The 15,912-nt window shown below is 41.4% G+C and overlaps 1 protein-coding gene across 1 annotated transcript in view; it reads left to right on the forward strand.

Moving 5' to 3' along the window:
- The first annotated feature begins 8,639 nt into the window (after positions 1-8,639).
- PPARG (peroxisome proliferator activated receptor gamma) overlaps positions 8,640-15,912 on the forward strand; it is a 32,060-nt gene continuing 24,787 nt past the window's right edge. Inside the window, exons 1-3 of the mRNA XM_066613431.1 lie at positions 8,640-8,859; positions 11,723-11,892; positions 13,114-13,252. Of these exons, the coding sequence (XP_066469528.1) occupies positions 8,640-8,859; positions 11,723-11,892; positions 13,114-13,252 (529 nt within the window). The remainder of the gene's footprint in view (positions 8,860-11,722; positions 11,893-13,113; positions 13,253-15,912) is intronic.

Genomic DNA, 15,912 nt, shown 5'->3' on the forward strand with positions numbered 1-15,912 from the left:
GGGGGAGGAAAGCGGGAAGGTTTGGAGTTCGAAAGGGGGGAGTGGAAGAGGGAGGGGGTTGAAAAGAGAAATTTCACTTTGATGAGAAGCGATCAAAGCTGGGAAGTAGGAACAAAGCTTCCAGGCTGGGAAGTAGGAACCAACCAGACAAGGGTCAATGAAGGTTGACTGCCAGCTGGGCATGCTCAGTACTTGCCAGATGGGGGTTGGAGTGGAAGAGCTTTGGAAACAACATGCAGCGAACACAGAAGGCGGCAGCCTCGGAGTGGAGGGAGAAGAGGGCGGGGTGGCAGCAGCCACTCTCGCAGCTGAGCAACTCCCATTTCTTCTGCTTTAAAAAAAAGCACAGACACGGGCAGAAGACAGGTTCATATTCTGCCCAGGGGTGTGACTGTATCGCTGCGGAAGGACATCCCGCGCCTCCCCTTTGAGTTCCTGGCACCTCCCTAAAGAGCCGCGCCACACAGTTTGAATAACACTGAATAAGACTGTTAGTCTTTCCCACTTATATTAATACTCCAGTTCTAAGCATAAATCAATTAAATCAGTTGGATTTAACTTCCAAGTTAGTGTTGAGCTGCAAAGCTTTATGTGCATGTGTGAGTATCATATTCTGCTTCATATGAAAGAGTAACTCCAAAAAAGCATCAACTTTACACAGTTTGGTCGGGAGGGGCCATAGCTCAGTGGTACAGCACAGGCTTTTCTTGTAGAAAGTCCCAGAAGAGGGACCAGAAGGTCCCCTTGCAGTAGTGCTGGGAAAAGACCCTGCCTGAAACCCTGGAGAGCTGCTGCCAGTCATTGTCGACTACACTAAGCTCAATTGACCAATGGTCAGACTCAGTAGAAGGTAGCAACCTATGACTTCCACTTGCAATTTGGACCTCAGTGAACTCTGCCAAATTTCCTGTGCCAGGACATTGTTGAAAAGGGCCAGTTGAGCTCTGTGTTTGTTACGCTGTGCTCCCTCTACTGCCTTTGCAGCAATAAAGCAAAGGTACTGGGCTGTTTCGTGTTCTTAGAGAGATGGACAGTTGCAGTGTGGTGAACTCATCAGAAATGATTTTTAAAAGAGACAAGTGATTCTTTATAATTTACTCCAATTAACCTCAAAGATCTCAGCAAGCTACAGAATAATAAAGAGTGCAGTTTTTCAAAGCTGAACATACCTGAGGCTTGTGTGCATATTCTGTTGTAGTGGAGACTTAAGGCAGTTCACTAAAGTTAAGTATGAAGCTCTCTCTCTCTCTCTCTCTCTCTCAATGTGTGTGTATGTGTGTGTGAGAGAGTCTGTGTGTAATAGCCACTTATCCTAAATTGAAGATTCCACTGACATTATATGTATGTAGAGATAGGAAGTGCCGTATTTCAAGCAACAAGAATTGAGCTTTTGTAAAATAAACTGTGTCATGTGATGTCAGAATACAGACTGAAATATAGTATTTTTGACTTGAGGAACAACACTTACAGCCCAATCCTATCCAACTTTCCCGCACTGATGCAGCCGCATTGCAGCCCTGAGGCAAGATAACATTTGTTCCCTTACCTTGATGAGCTTCCAGGACTGCCCCCCCCCCCCCAGGATATAGCACACATTCAGTCGGCACAGCTGCATCAGCACCGGAATGTTAGTTAGGATTGGGCTGTTATGCAGTACTATTAACATGCTAGTCTATGGAGGATCTGAAAAGAGGATATTAGGAATTCCCTGCTTTCAAAATCAGCCATAGAACTATAGAACTATTAACAAATGTAATGTAGAATACGTAAGGACTCTGTGATAGGATGATAATCACATGACATTGAAATTACTCCATGAACTATGAATCCATGAAGATATTTACATACATGAAGCAACAATCCTTCCCCGTATACATACGATAGGTATATGTGGCTATCCTGCACCAGCACAACAGCAGAAACTGGGCTGCAGTGCCAGCAGTCACCTCAGCCAGCACTTTGGTAGGGACACCCATCTTTGTCTGCCTACTTGCCTCTGTTGCTACAGTCCCTCTTTGCACTCCCTGGATTGGAAAAGGAAGGAGATGGAGAGGAAGGAGAAATGTGGGAGGAGACTGATGAGCGAAATTAACATTGGGGAGCCGGAGGAGCAGAGGCTGACAAATGGTTAGGTAAGGGAGGCAGAATTTGGTATGCCGCCTCAGGGGTCAGGAGACCTTGGGCCAGTCCTGCTGCGGTACATCAGCCACCAGGTGTACAAGCACAACTGCAAAACGCAAGGCCAAAACAATTGAGGAAGACTCTCTATCATCTCAAGGCCATCCATGATGCAGCATGGCTGACTTAGTGGTTCTGTATGATTAATTGTTAGATGAACATTTAGTATTCCGCTTGTCATAATTATATATATAAAATGCATATGTGCTTCACTTTGCTTTTTTTATTTTTGCTTTGTTTATCCCTGGGATGTTTTGTACTTTTCCTTTGCTGGTTTGGTAAAACCAGTATTAAAGCAGGATGTTGTGGCTGCTTCATTTCAACAGCTCTAGGGACGAAGCTTGTCCGTTTTGATTGTTTGGAGAGAAAAAATGTTTAGAATGTAGCACAGCAAGCCGCTCAAGTGAGCAGAGAGCAAGCACAGTTTATAGGAAAGGGTAATTTGTGATGTTTTTCATACCAAGGAAACCTCTTGTGTGTTATTTATTGGCATTTCCCTAATATAGACAAATCATGGTGAAATGCTTGTTTAATTATCTATCTTACAAGGACTGAATGACTATTCTCCAGTCAGTAATAAATTCATTGGAGTCTATAAAATGAGGGGCAAAGCTGGGGGTGAAGGCGGATAACTCATAGTTAGATGTTTCTGGTGAGTAAGATAGGATTACAACCCAATTCTTACTGAACACAATGGGCTTACTGCTGCATGAAATAAATAATACCACTTTCAAACAATTCTACTCATAGTGCAATTGTATGCCTGTCTACTCAGGAGTCAATCCCATTGAGCATCATTTTGCTTTTTTTGTTTTTGAGTGAGACTTACTTTTTTCTTCATTGAGTGTTACTTACTCTCAGGTATGTGTGTACAGGATTACAATCTGATTCAAGCAAATGTAGATGATCTTCATGTGGTTCTTTGTGAGTATATCCGTTCTTTCTATGGAAGACCTTGATTTCTGCATCTAAGTTGCAGCTGTCATTCCTGTGAATCAGGAAGTTTGCTCTTTGCCATCTCAGTCTTCATAATGACAATGCTAGGATATGCACACTTTTACATTGTCTATATGAGAGTGATGACTGGACAAGTTTGCAAAGCAAAGTATTCCTATGACTCCTGGACAGTGAGGACAAAAATACTTCCGATTCTTACAAACCAGTATGGTAATCTCAAGAGTATTAGGTTCCAGTCCTGCATGGAGTGAAGAAATTATTTCAGATTCCTAGACAACCTTCTATTGCTGAGTGAAGTAGTACTAACATTCTAAAGTGTTGGGCAGTGTAGGTAGCATCTATGTTTTTAGGAGATTTCTCCAATAAAGAGTGCCCTAATCACACCCCAAAAAAGATCTTCCATACTGCTTTAAGATGTGTTTACACAGGGGAATGTCCCACTGATTTCAGTGGGGCTTATTTCCAAACAAGTGTATTTAAGATTGCAAATTTCAAGGCATGCCCAGACTCACCCAGGTCATAGAGTACATCAGCTGCCTTAGCAGTGACACCAGCTCCTGTGAAATGTTTGCATATGTCACAGAGGAAGTTAAGTTGACATAAGCCTCTCCTCCTTATTCTTAGGGCATTATGGTTGATAAACATTGCCTTCAAAAATAACTTTTGAGCAGAAAAACAGAATAGTGCTACCTGGTTTAAAGTAAACAGTGTTAAATAGATGTTTATTACATAAAGGTGTAAAGTCCATGCACACCAACAGGTTCCAAGTTCAGATGAAATACTCAAAGCAGTGAAGCTCTCTCTCTCTCTCTCTCTCTCTCTCTGAGATTAATAATGTCTGATCTAATTTTAGAGAGTTGTTTTTCTTTTAATTGCACTCCAGAAGCAGTAGCCTATTTAGAGGCACAAGCTCCTACTACTTCAGTTCCAATTTAAGAGTTTAATAGGTATAACCTAATTTTCTGCAATTTTTTACCTGCAGTTTTATCTTAGCGTGATGGGAAGGGCCCTTTAAATTAAAGGAAAAAAGTCTAACAATAGCCTCATTAATGTGAGAAAGGGCAGCCGGCTGACCATCCATCCATCATTCTCTCTCCAGGCACTTAGAACAGCTTCACTCCAAGGCAAGCAACCCCTCCCTTCCCCCTGAGCACGTGAAAGAAAGATAATCACTTTGCATTGGTGAAGGGAGGGGTCACTGGCTTGGAGTGAAGCCTTTCTAAGCACCTGGAGAGAGGCTGATTGATGGATTGTCTACCTAATGACCTTGCATCACAAAGGTCAGCAAGGCTGGTTTTAAATCACTGAGCAAAAGAACATTGCTTTTTAAATGGATTTGCTTTAATGCGATTTTTGCTATCCACATGAGCTTTGGGAATAGAACCCTCGTGAATAACAAGACTAAACCTATAATACACAAATCACTTCACACAGAGCATCTTGATGCACTCTTTACAATAACCCTGTAAGTTATGAACTCTCATTGCAGCTGAGGCTGAGAGGGAACAACTTGCATATAGCTATCTTAAGAGTTTATAGCAAAGGCAAGACTGAAACCAGAGGAGTCCTGATGTGCAGCTCAGGGCGCAATCCTACCCTGTGCTGGAACAGGCAAGCCAAGAGGCTTGTGCTGTATCCAGCGCAGGATAGAGGCCAAAATCGGCTCAGTCAAAGGTAAGGGGAAACTTTTCCCCTTACTCCTGGATAAGGCGCCCTGGCCCCTATGGTTCTCCTCAGACCCGCACCACCTCCAGAGGTGGTGCAAGTCCGAGGAGAGCCGAGCTGCGTCAAGCCTCTCCAAACTCCCCGGGAACGGGGGTTGGAATCCCAGCTCCGTGTCCTGCTCCCCTCCCACCCATGGTGCCACCCACCGCCCGCCCTCCCTCCACCCAGGAACGCCTCCCTCCCACCTCCTCCCCGCTTCCTCCCCACCCACCCTAGAGCCTTGTGTCAGCACAGCTGGATTCAGCCTCTGTGAGCTGGTGCAGCTTGCTCATGAGGAGGGTGCAAACATGCTTTATGGCACATTTGCGACCCTCCTGGGCGCAAGGGAGTTGTACTGGCCCAAGTGCAGCTTAGGATTGTGCTGTCAGTCTCTCAGCCATAATGCTGCCCCAGGTCTCATTATCAGTGCAGAGATAATATAGGGTGCGGTGGTGTAGTGGCGAAAAATGCAAACTGCCTAGTCCCTGGTTCAGATCTCACTAACTGGTCTTGGATAAGCCATCCTCTCTCAGCCTCTACTCCTCGTCATTTTCACTGAAGGGCAATTATAAGGGTTATTGAATATGAGTACTTCATACGCTTGGAAAGCATTAATATAAGCACATTAATTTTTATTAAGTAAGTCTCAGTATGACCTCTCCTTCCATTGCATTTTGGGTTATTTTTATTGTAGAATTCCAAATTTGGTAGCTGGACTTGAGATTCCTTGTGTAGGTGGATTGAAAAATTTAGTGGTTTATATTTGTTACATTTGATATTGTCATATCGATAGCTAAATGTAGGAAGCTGCCTTATATAGAGTGAGGCCATTTGTCCATCTAACACAATGCTGTGCTCTCTGACTAGCAGTGGCTCTTCAGATCTCATTCCTAACTTTGACATTATTCCTAACTTTGTTACCTGAGAACCATTTAACTAGAAATGGCACAAGAATTTGAACCTGGGATCTTCTATAGAATCTATACCCAAAAATATGTGCTCTGCTGCTGAAATGTGGCTCCTCCTGAAGTCTACCAAGCAAAATTCTGAAAATGTTGCCTCTACAGCATAACAGCACTGACAGCATCTATTTTTAAGACTTATGGCCCAATCCTATACTCACCATCCACTGGTGGTGCTCTTCAGCATTCAGCACCAATCATAAAAGGTGGTCTGGCAAGTCGTGCATTGCTAGAGTACCAGCAGGAAGGCCAGAGGAAGGAAGAGCACGAAGATGATGGCGGAGGTAAGTTAGCAGGGAGATGGGGCAGGGCAGAACGGGGCAGCAGTGGGGCTGGGGATGGGCAAATTGGGTCTGGGAAGAGCAGTTCAGCCATAGCACTGGCCGCTGAATACTAACCCCTTTCCCAGATCTGATCATGTGGCAGAGGTTCACCTACACCTCTGTCAGCTATTTAGCTAGCACAGGTCCAGGTAGACTCCCCTCCACCATGGAAGCTTATCCCTGGGTATGGGAACAATCGTTCTCTTAGAAGAGAGTAAGAGTCCCACCACCACCACCAAGGACTCCCCCACCACCACAGCATGCAGTTGCCACCATTTTGGCGCTGAGACAGTAGCATTGGATTCGTGATTTCTAGAATGCAGAGGCATTCTGAACATGTCCAGAGTGTATTTCGTCACTAGAGAGTAACCACAAGAAGTGACTTCCAAATAAGAATGAGTCTCAGGCCAGTACCTCACTTTTCAAAAAATAAATGAAGTAATACCCTTACTGGGTCCACTCATCCTTTGGATGTTCCCCACAAAATTCCCATTGAAAATGAACGATAGCTGTGCAGGTCTGTGGCTCTGGCCTTCTGATTCATTTATGCCAGGGGTGTCAAACATAAGGCCCAGGGGCTGGATGCGGCCCACAGAAGCTTTTTATCCAGCCCTCAGGCTTTCAGCTGCTGAGCAGTGCTGAGGAGTTACTGCTATAAGGACAGCCCACATGAAAATTGGGCTCTCCCATATCTTGAAAAATGATCAAGATTTGTGTATTTTCTCTTCTGGCATTTGCAGCTAATGAGTTCCTAAGTGAAAAAAGTGCTTATTTTTGGTTATGACCTGATTAATGACATCATTTCCTGCCTAATGACATCACTTCCAGCCCTCAGCAGGCAGCATGAATACTGTTTGGCCCTTGGTATAAAATGAGTTTGACACCCCTGGTTTATGCCTTTTGTTTTGTTGGCTTACTCTACTCTGTCTTTCCTTAAATGCATTTGGAACTGTTATCATGGTGAAGCTTGTATAGATTAAAATGTCTCACATAGTATAAATAAAGAAGTAGAGTAAAAAATCATCATGTTTGCATTCAGGTGGAAAACAAATGGAAGGGGGGAGGGGTTTGCCAGTAGTTCTGTTCCTATTAAGATGTTGCCATCAGTAGCCAGTGTGAAGTCTTAGGGCAATCAGGAGGTATATATGTTTTTAAAATGAATTAAATAATGTGGGATTTACCACTGGAAGTGTCTGTAAAGTTCCCCAGTGGGAATTTACAGATTAAACCTAATACTAATTAATACCTCCTGAGACATTGGACCTCCTTGTTTTAATTCAAATGCAGAATATAGGAATAATATATGTTTGGACAAAAATCTTTAACTATTGTAGGATTTTTTTTCTGTAGGTAGCCAGAACTTTTTCCCTGCTTGAAGCTGACAAAGGGGCAAACAGAGCAGCAAAAATAAGCAGAAGCCTGTACAAATTTTGCAGAAATGAGCCATAAGTGAATGTAATTGTAAAAGTTTGTAGGTTGAAAACTTCTTTGTGTTTTTTAATCACTGTATATCATTTTGACATTCCTATTTTATTCAATGAAATTATGTAGCAAGTTTCCCTAGGGTCTTGTTTGTCTCTAACTTTGTATTTTGCAGGAAACACAGTTCTTTGCAGGCCTTTCTGTATTCTGTTTTTAGTTAATTGTAGAGGTTGAGACTAATTATTCGCATGGGTTCCATTCCAAGCACTCATGTGGATTTTAAAAAAAGCACTATAGCAAATCAATTAAAAAAATAAAGTTTATTTGCTCCAGTGATTGAAAAACAGCCTTGCTGACCTTTTGACTCTAAGAGTCATTAAGAAGACAGTTCATCAGCACTTCACTCAGCCCCTCCCTTGACCAATGCAAAATGATCACCTTTCTTTCAAGTGCTGGGGGAAGGGAGGAGTCCGCAAGAGAGAGAAGGATTGATGGATTGTTAGCCTGCTGCCCTCTCTCTCTCTCTCTCTCTCTCTCATTAAGGAGGCTGTTGTTAAAGGACTGTTCAGTTTTTAAAACTGATTTTAAAGGGATGCATTTTTCCCCTTCTCCAGGGATCAGCACATTCTTTCTCATTTGCAGGGCCATTCATGTTGAGTCAAATCCGTGTATAAAAAATCCGTGTATAAATAGGCTGGACCTGTACTGGCAATTTTTAGGGCACAATCATTGACCAGAATCCAAAGTACAGATGCACAACTAGTTCCATGTATACTTTTAACTCTCCTACCCAAGCTACCTGGCAAACTGTTTTTGTAATTGTGAGACTTTTCAAAAGCCACTTGTGATCTGGCACAGATGCATGTCATCTGAAGAAATAATAGCAACCACCTCACTGTGTGTGTCTAATCTCTGGATGCTGGCTTTTCTGTTTTGGTTTCATCTCCTTAAAATGTGTCTGTTCTTTATGCTGACACTACTTCAGTACATTAATTTTATTTCAGCCATGATGAATTAAGGAACTACACTGATGAAACTGTTTTCTCTCCTCAGCTCTAACTCTGATTCTTCTCTTTTTGTTTCAGGGTTCATAATGGTTGATACAGAAATGCCATTTTGGCCCATAAACTTTGGAATGAGCTCTGTAGACTTTGTCACAATGGATGATCACTCCCACTCCTTCGACATAAAGCCCTTTACTACAGTTGATTTTTCCAGTCTTTCTTCACCACATTATGAGGATCTACCTCTTGGAAGAACTGACCAGACAGTTATTGATTACAAATACGACATGAAGTTTCAAGAATGCCAAAGTATGTTGCACTTTTATTTGGTTGGTTTAAGTGTTTCTGGATCTTTTATTTTCACAAATATATCTGGAGAAAAAAAAATTCAACTTATTTTTAAAAAGCCAAACACAGTTACTAGCCTAGATTTAAGAGGCTAACAAGGACTGCAATTCTATGCACACTTAACTGGGAGTAAGCCCCAGTGGACACAATGAGACCAGTGTTCAAGATGCACAGGACTGTGCTGTAACTTATAGTTCTATAGGCAATCTGGAATGCAGAGAATATCCTTATAGAAATATGCTATGGCTATATGAGAGCAAATTATAGCATGTTTTTCAACTGTTATAATAATAATAATAATAATAATAATAATAATAATAATAATAATAATAATAATAATAACAGTATTTATATACTGCTTTTCAACTAAATGTTCACAAAGCGGTTTACAGAGAAAAATCAAATAACTAAATGGCTCCCTGTCCCAAAAGGGCTCACAATCTAAAAAGATGCAAAAAGAATACCAGCAGACTGCCACTAGAACAGACAGTGCTGGGGTGAGGTGGGCCAGTTACTCTCCCCCTGCTAAAAAAAAGGAGCACCCACTTGAAAAAGTGCCTCTTACCCAATTAGCAGGGGTTATGCAAATCCAGCTTGGCAACTGAGATAATGAACATGCATACTTATTAACTGAACATTGGCTCAGCCATCTGTCAGGCCCCTACACCCATGTTTCAGGTGGGCTTGAACATTATCTGCTTATTTGTCTCCTTGATGAAAAGACTTCACTTTTGGACCTTGCACTTTTTTGGTGCAAGTTTGTTCCAGGGATTATAAGGAGGTCTCTTAGTGACGGTGTGGAAAGCCAGTCAGACAAACCAAATCAATTTTAAATTTGGAGAAATGAGTACACTTTTTCCCCAAAACACAACTGGGGAGGAATATTTAAACTGAACTTGGTGAGTGTGTTTCCAGAGTAGTTTTACTTCTTTAAAACTTCTGTATGTTTTAACCTCAGATTGTTAGGTCACAAGCCTGATATTTCCTTTAAACACAATAGCTTGGGCATATGCAGTGAGATTTTTGAACATCCACCATGTCACATACCATGTCACATCACAATCCCATTTTGAAATTCCGCAGTATAGAAGACCAGTTTGTTCAAACCACAGTTATTTCACAAACCAGAATATCAAGCCAAGTTTGATGTTGGTTTATAAACTGGGTTTGTGAACGAATTGTAGTTTGAACAAACCACAGATTCCCATATTCAGACGTAATGGGCAACTGAAATCTTCTCACAGTTTTGAACAAATCAAACTCCTTCCATCTTACACAAAGCAGGGAGGAATGGAAGTCTTACAGCCTAATCTTCCTAAGGGCCTATAGCTTTCATAATCAACTGTTGTAGGCCCCTTTACAATGGTGCAAAAACAGTGCTACTGTTGCATGCTTTGAAGTTGCTGGTACAAACAGCTGGCAGCTCCATGTGTACCAAAACTGGACAGACACTCTGCTGGTGCAGGTAAAGTGGTGAAGAGGCAGCTTGTGGGAGGATCAAAGAGGGGATCTGGTTGAGCAGGGGGCAGATCTCAGCAGCAGTGATGGTGCCAATATCTCTAGCCTGGGCCCAGTACACCACCTTGAACCTACTCCGTTTTATAGCAGCAAAAAAACTGGCATGGATCTGAGTAGGCCCATTGGGATCAGAGAGTGGCAGAAAAAGGTTCTGTACTTGCCAGTCTGGTGCTGCCTGGTCCCTAGCCAGCCGATAGCATGTAGCAGAGGCTGCATCAGCACTGCTGGACATTCTGGGCTGGCCCAGAAAAGGATTGGGTTATAAATGAAAGGAATGTCTACATGCAGTCTGGGCTTATTGCAAATCATAGTTGGTCTTTGTACCAGAATTGGAAACCTTGGTGTAAACTGAGTTTCCAGTTCTGGTTTGGAGACTAGCTATAATTTGCTGGGATCACAGAAAATTATGATTGTCATGAACCAGGATATGAGGGAGGAAATTGGAGTACATGAGAGGAGGAAAGGTGGTGGAAGGTGTTTTGCAAACCCAAGGCCCTTTTTAAATTATCAGACTACAGTTTGGTCATGATGGAACCACGTCAATAATTTGTCTATCCAGTTGTTTCATAACTGGACTAAACCTGGAACTAGATATTTCCAATATACAGCTCAGGCTCTTAACCACTTCACAACTCCTAAATAACTCCAAGATCACTTTGATAGATGAACCTGGTTCCTGAATGTATCTCTAATCCTGAAGCCTGAATTTACAGTATACTTCCAGTAACCCAGCATCTAATTGTACTTCTCAATAGTCTGGCTATCAAAATGGATTTTAAATGGCCATCAGAGTAACATACTGCATTTTTTAAATCTGTGTTTTGACCTAAGAATGTGGTCTTCCTTATAAGATTGTTGTGGAGGAAAACACAATGAAGACTGGAAGGTACTTTGCAAGTTAAAAATACCGTATAAAACTTTCAATAAAACGTCCAGGCAGCCGGGGCTGCCTGAACTGCTGTGGCTGCCCAAGCAATGTCAGCTGTACCTCATTCTGGCACACACCTCTGCCTGCCTCATGTCTCTTGGCTTTGCTGGGAGGACAAGAGGAGTTGCTGCATGTGCCACCAAGGGTTGCACCAGCCTTGCAATTGCATAGCAGGCTCCTTCCCACTCTCTAAGCGCTGCCAGTTTATAATACTTCCTGATACTCTGGCATATCTGCTAATCCAACACCACCTAGGTCCCAAATGTACTGGATGCCTACTTTATTAAGATTGTTTTTTGCAAGTTGAGGCATCTGCCATAAGCCTTGCCCATGTTGTCCTACTGAAAATTTCTCCTTGGAAATCTTTCTCTTGTTTAGATGCAATCAAGATGGAGCCTCCCTCTCCACCATACTTCTCAGAAAAAGTTCAGCTATATAATAAACCCCATGATGAAGCCTGCAATTCTCTAATGGCTATTGAATGCCGAGTGTGTGGGGACAAAGCTTCTGGATTTCATTATGGTGTGCATGCCTGTGAAGGCTGTAAAGTAGGTAGTCCTCAATGGTTATTTTATTTTGCTGTCATTTCAAACTCTCACTTTTTCCCATTATTCGCACGTATACTAAGGGAACACTACTTCTGATCAATTAGCCTTAACAGAACATGGAGCTTTCATGTTCCTTCTGTTTTAAGCTGTTTTCAACTAGAAATTCTCATTTCTTTTGGCTAGTAGCCAATTAAAAAAAGGGAGCATGCATTCTAAAAGCTTAATCCACAAATCAGCTACAGTATATTCTATTTTGAAGTGAAGGTCTTAGGGCTGTGTGGAGAAAACAACTAAATCCAAAAGTGTAGGCTTTTTATTGGCTTAGGGTGCAATCCTAATCAATTTTCCAGCACTGGCATAGCTGTGCCAGTGGGGCATGTGCTGCATCCTGCAGTTGGGGGGCAGTCACGGAGGCCTCCTCAAGGCAAAGGAATGTGTGTTTCCTTACCTCAGAGTTTCAATGCCCTTATCTCAATGCTGGCAAGGATTTGATAATTACTCAAATTTGGTAATTACTCAAAGTGAAATAAAGAATACCGTATGTGAAAACTGAATTGCAATGTCCTAAACAGATAAATATATTTTAAGATGAGAGGTAAACAAAAGTAAGAAATTGTTTCCCATGCAGTCAAGATACAGAAATCTTTCTTAAAAGGAAATTTCTTACCAAACGCCAAGTGCTGTTCAGGCTATAATATTCTGTCACATGCAGTTATTGTTTCAAATTATAGAATTGCCTGCCCATAATTCTGTTTTATAGCACCACTGATGCATAACTTTTTGCAATAACAATAATGTCACAAAAATTAGTCTTCCAAATTACTATGTAGGAAATTATTTTTGCAAAGTTATAACCAGGAAAATAAAAAATGATTGCACACAAGTCATCTTTGTCTATTATCCTATATACAATCTGCTTGTATTATTATTACAATTGCAATCCTAAGCATGTATTCCAGGAAGTAAGTTTCACTGAAACCAATAATACTTACTTCTGAGTTGCAGATTGGGTGTAAGCGCATCTTGTGCAGTGTTACACTACTCTATATGAACTTTGAGTGAGCAGAATTTATAAAATGTGAAGAATTATCTTGTACACCTTGTGATATAACTTGTGCTGAAAGTACACGTGGTATAGTGGAGGATGACTTTTAGATGAAGCAAGAAGTAAGGGACTTCTGTCTCATTAATGTTTTCCTCATTCCTTTATTTCTAATGAAGGGTTTCTTTCGAAGAACAATCCGGTTAAAGTTAATATATGATAGGTGTGATCTCAACTGTCGCATTCATAAGAAAAGCAGAAATAAATGTCAGTACTGCAGATTCCAGAAATGTCTTGCAGTTGGAATGTCACATAATGGTGAGTGTACTGCTGAAACTTTTCTGGTTTACTGCATATGGTTAGGTTTACTGTATATTCTTTAAAACAGGTGTACTTGAAAATGTAGAAAATGTAAATATGAATATGTGAAGAGGCCCTAAGTCTGCCCAAGGGAGAACAATCCGAATGTGATCCTACCAACCTTTCGGATGCGGGGACTGAGTGAAGGGATTGAGTGTGTACATTTTGGCACTCTTAAGGTACACACACGCTGTGATTACTAGCGCATATTTGGACCCACTGTAATCACAAAAACGGAAGCAGGAGCATCACTGAGTGGTATTGCTTTCCATTTTACATGTTCCTCCTAAAAAGCAGAAGAAGCATGCTCAACCAGAAAAACAGCTGGAAAAAATCTTCAGTTATCAGCAGTGTGTTAAGTGGTATTTGTTTGCCTTTGTCTGTTGTACACAAGCAATGTTTATCATTCTTTATGGTTCCATCACTACTGCTGTTTTTCTTTTGCTTCTCTGTATTGTCTTTCACTCTAAACTACACCAAACTGTGTATTTGGTTAATTAAGTATACATTTAGAAAGGTGCATTTTTCTTGTTTCAGTATAATTCATGGAATATGGGCGTTATTAAATCCAGACAAATGGGGGTGTACTGTTGGTTAGGATTGATGTTGATCTGATTATGAAGGGTAGACCAGTTTTAGATGGAAATGCACTTCTCTTGAATGTACCTTGCACTCCTCCTTGAAAGACCTTTGTGGCTATGGACCTAGGTACTGGAAGGATTGCTTCTCTCCATATGAATCTACCCATCTCTGGAGATCATCTGAAGAAGCTCTCCTATACCTGCCATCATCCATGGAAGAACATGGTAAATCTTTACCTAGTGTAAAATTAATATGTAGAACTTCTTCTACATATGTAGAACTTCAGCTTCTACAGGATGTTGTGATGGCACCTGGTCTAGATGCCTTTAAAAGGCGATCGGACCGATTTATGGAGGAAAAGGCCATCATAGGTTACAAGTCATGATAACTATATGAAATCTCTGGGTTTTAGAGGTAGCCTATCTCAGAATGCCAGTTGCAAGGACATGGCAACAGTTTGTACATATCTTGTTGTCTGGGTGCTCTCAGATATACAGGAAGCTTCCTGTATCACCTGATGTTTTTATATTCACATTGGATGGTGATGCATGGGAGGGTCTTCTCTGTTGTAGCACCTGTGGAACGTGCTGCTGGAGGATGTCCAAAAGGCTGCCATCTTGACTATTTTTCACATGAATGTGAAAACATTCTTGTTCCACCAGGCATTTGGTTTAAACTGGTATGCTCCACTGGCTTATTTAAGTTGGCTGCTATGATCTGCTTTTTAATTATGTACTGTTAGTTTGGGGTTTTTTATGGGGAGTTTGTGAGCTGCCTTGAATCCCCCTGGTGGAGAAGAAGTCAGCACAGAAATACATTTATAAATAATAGGTGCTTGCCACAGGATGTGGTGATGGCATCTGACCTGGACGCCTTTAAAAAGGGATTGGACAAGTTTCTGGAGGAAAAATCCATTACGGGGTACAAGCCATGATGTGTATGCGCAACCTCCTGATTTTAGAAATGGGCTATGTCAGAAGGCCAGATGCAAGGGAGGGCACCAGGATGAGGTCTCTTGTTATCTGGTGTGCTCCCTGGGGCATTTGGTGAGTCGCTGTGAGATACAGGAAGCTGGACTAGATGGGCCTATGGCCTGATCCAGTGGGGCTGTTTTTATGTTCTTAATATAAATTAGTTCCATAACCCAAAATTCCATAAATAACAATTTGATCACATATCATATTTAGATGCTAAATAATATTGCATTACAATGTGTTTCAAATTTGTTATTCTCTGATTATTATTTTTCTTTTCAATTTATTAATGATAGTTTTAAAAAAAGTTTTATTTTCATACCACCTTAATTAAGAGCACATTTTTTTTCTCCTGTGTTCACTTTGGAAAAAGATGACCAAGGTTATAATATTGAGACATGGGCCATGCATACTTTAGTAAGCAGCCACTAGCCAGACTGGTCAAAACAAAGTACTAAATACATTGCTTCTGCTTCCATTTTATTCACTTTAATACTTGGGGGGGGGGGAGACCAAACAGGACTGAAGCACATGAAGAGGAGAAATGTCCTCTCGTGCCATAGTCCTGATGAAAATGACCCCCTCTCCCAAGCTGCTATGTGGAAGAGGTTAAATCACCCCTTCTTGTGCACTACAGTCCCAATGACAGTACGATACATTACAATGGTAGGGCTCTGTTAGTCCTCAGTGGTTATGCTGTGTAGTCAAACCTCACTTGTTACTTAGTACTGTGAGGTCATCATGAAGTGATTCCTTATTTATCTGGGACTGTGCAGAGAAGGAAAAAAAGTACTACCAGAAGACCAGCACAAATGAAGATTACAATGGCTTTGACCAGCCACAAAAAAATTGAAAAGGTACATTGCGAAGAGTTCCTGGGGCATGTTTTGCCCCCTTTCTCCCCCTGCAGATATTGGTGGGCAAATGTTCAGCAGAACTCTCATGCCTTTCTATATAATTCTTATATCTTGAATTGTTTCTTTGCTTGTAAGTGAATTTTGTCCCCCAAATACAAAATTCTGCTTCATACTTGAACTGCAGATTATGGCAACAGTAAGCAAT

The sequence above is a fragment of the Tiliqua scincoides genome, chromosome 2 (assembly GCF_035046505.1).
Source record: "Tiliqua scincoides isolate rTilSci1 chromosome 2, rTilSci1.hap2, whole genome shotgun sequence".
In the NCBI taxonomy this organism is placed as follows: domain Eukaryota; kingdom Metazoa; phylum Chordata; class Lepidosauria; order Squamata; family Scincidae; genus Tiliqua; species Tiliqua scincoides.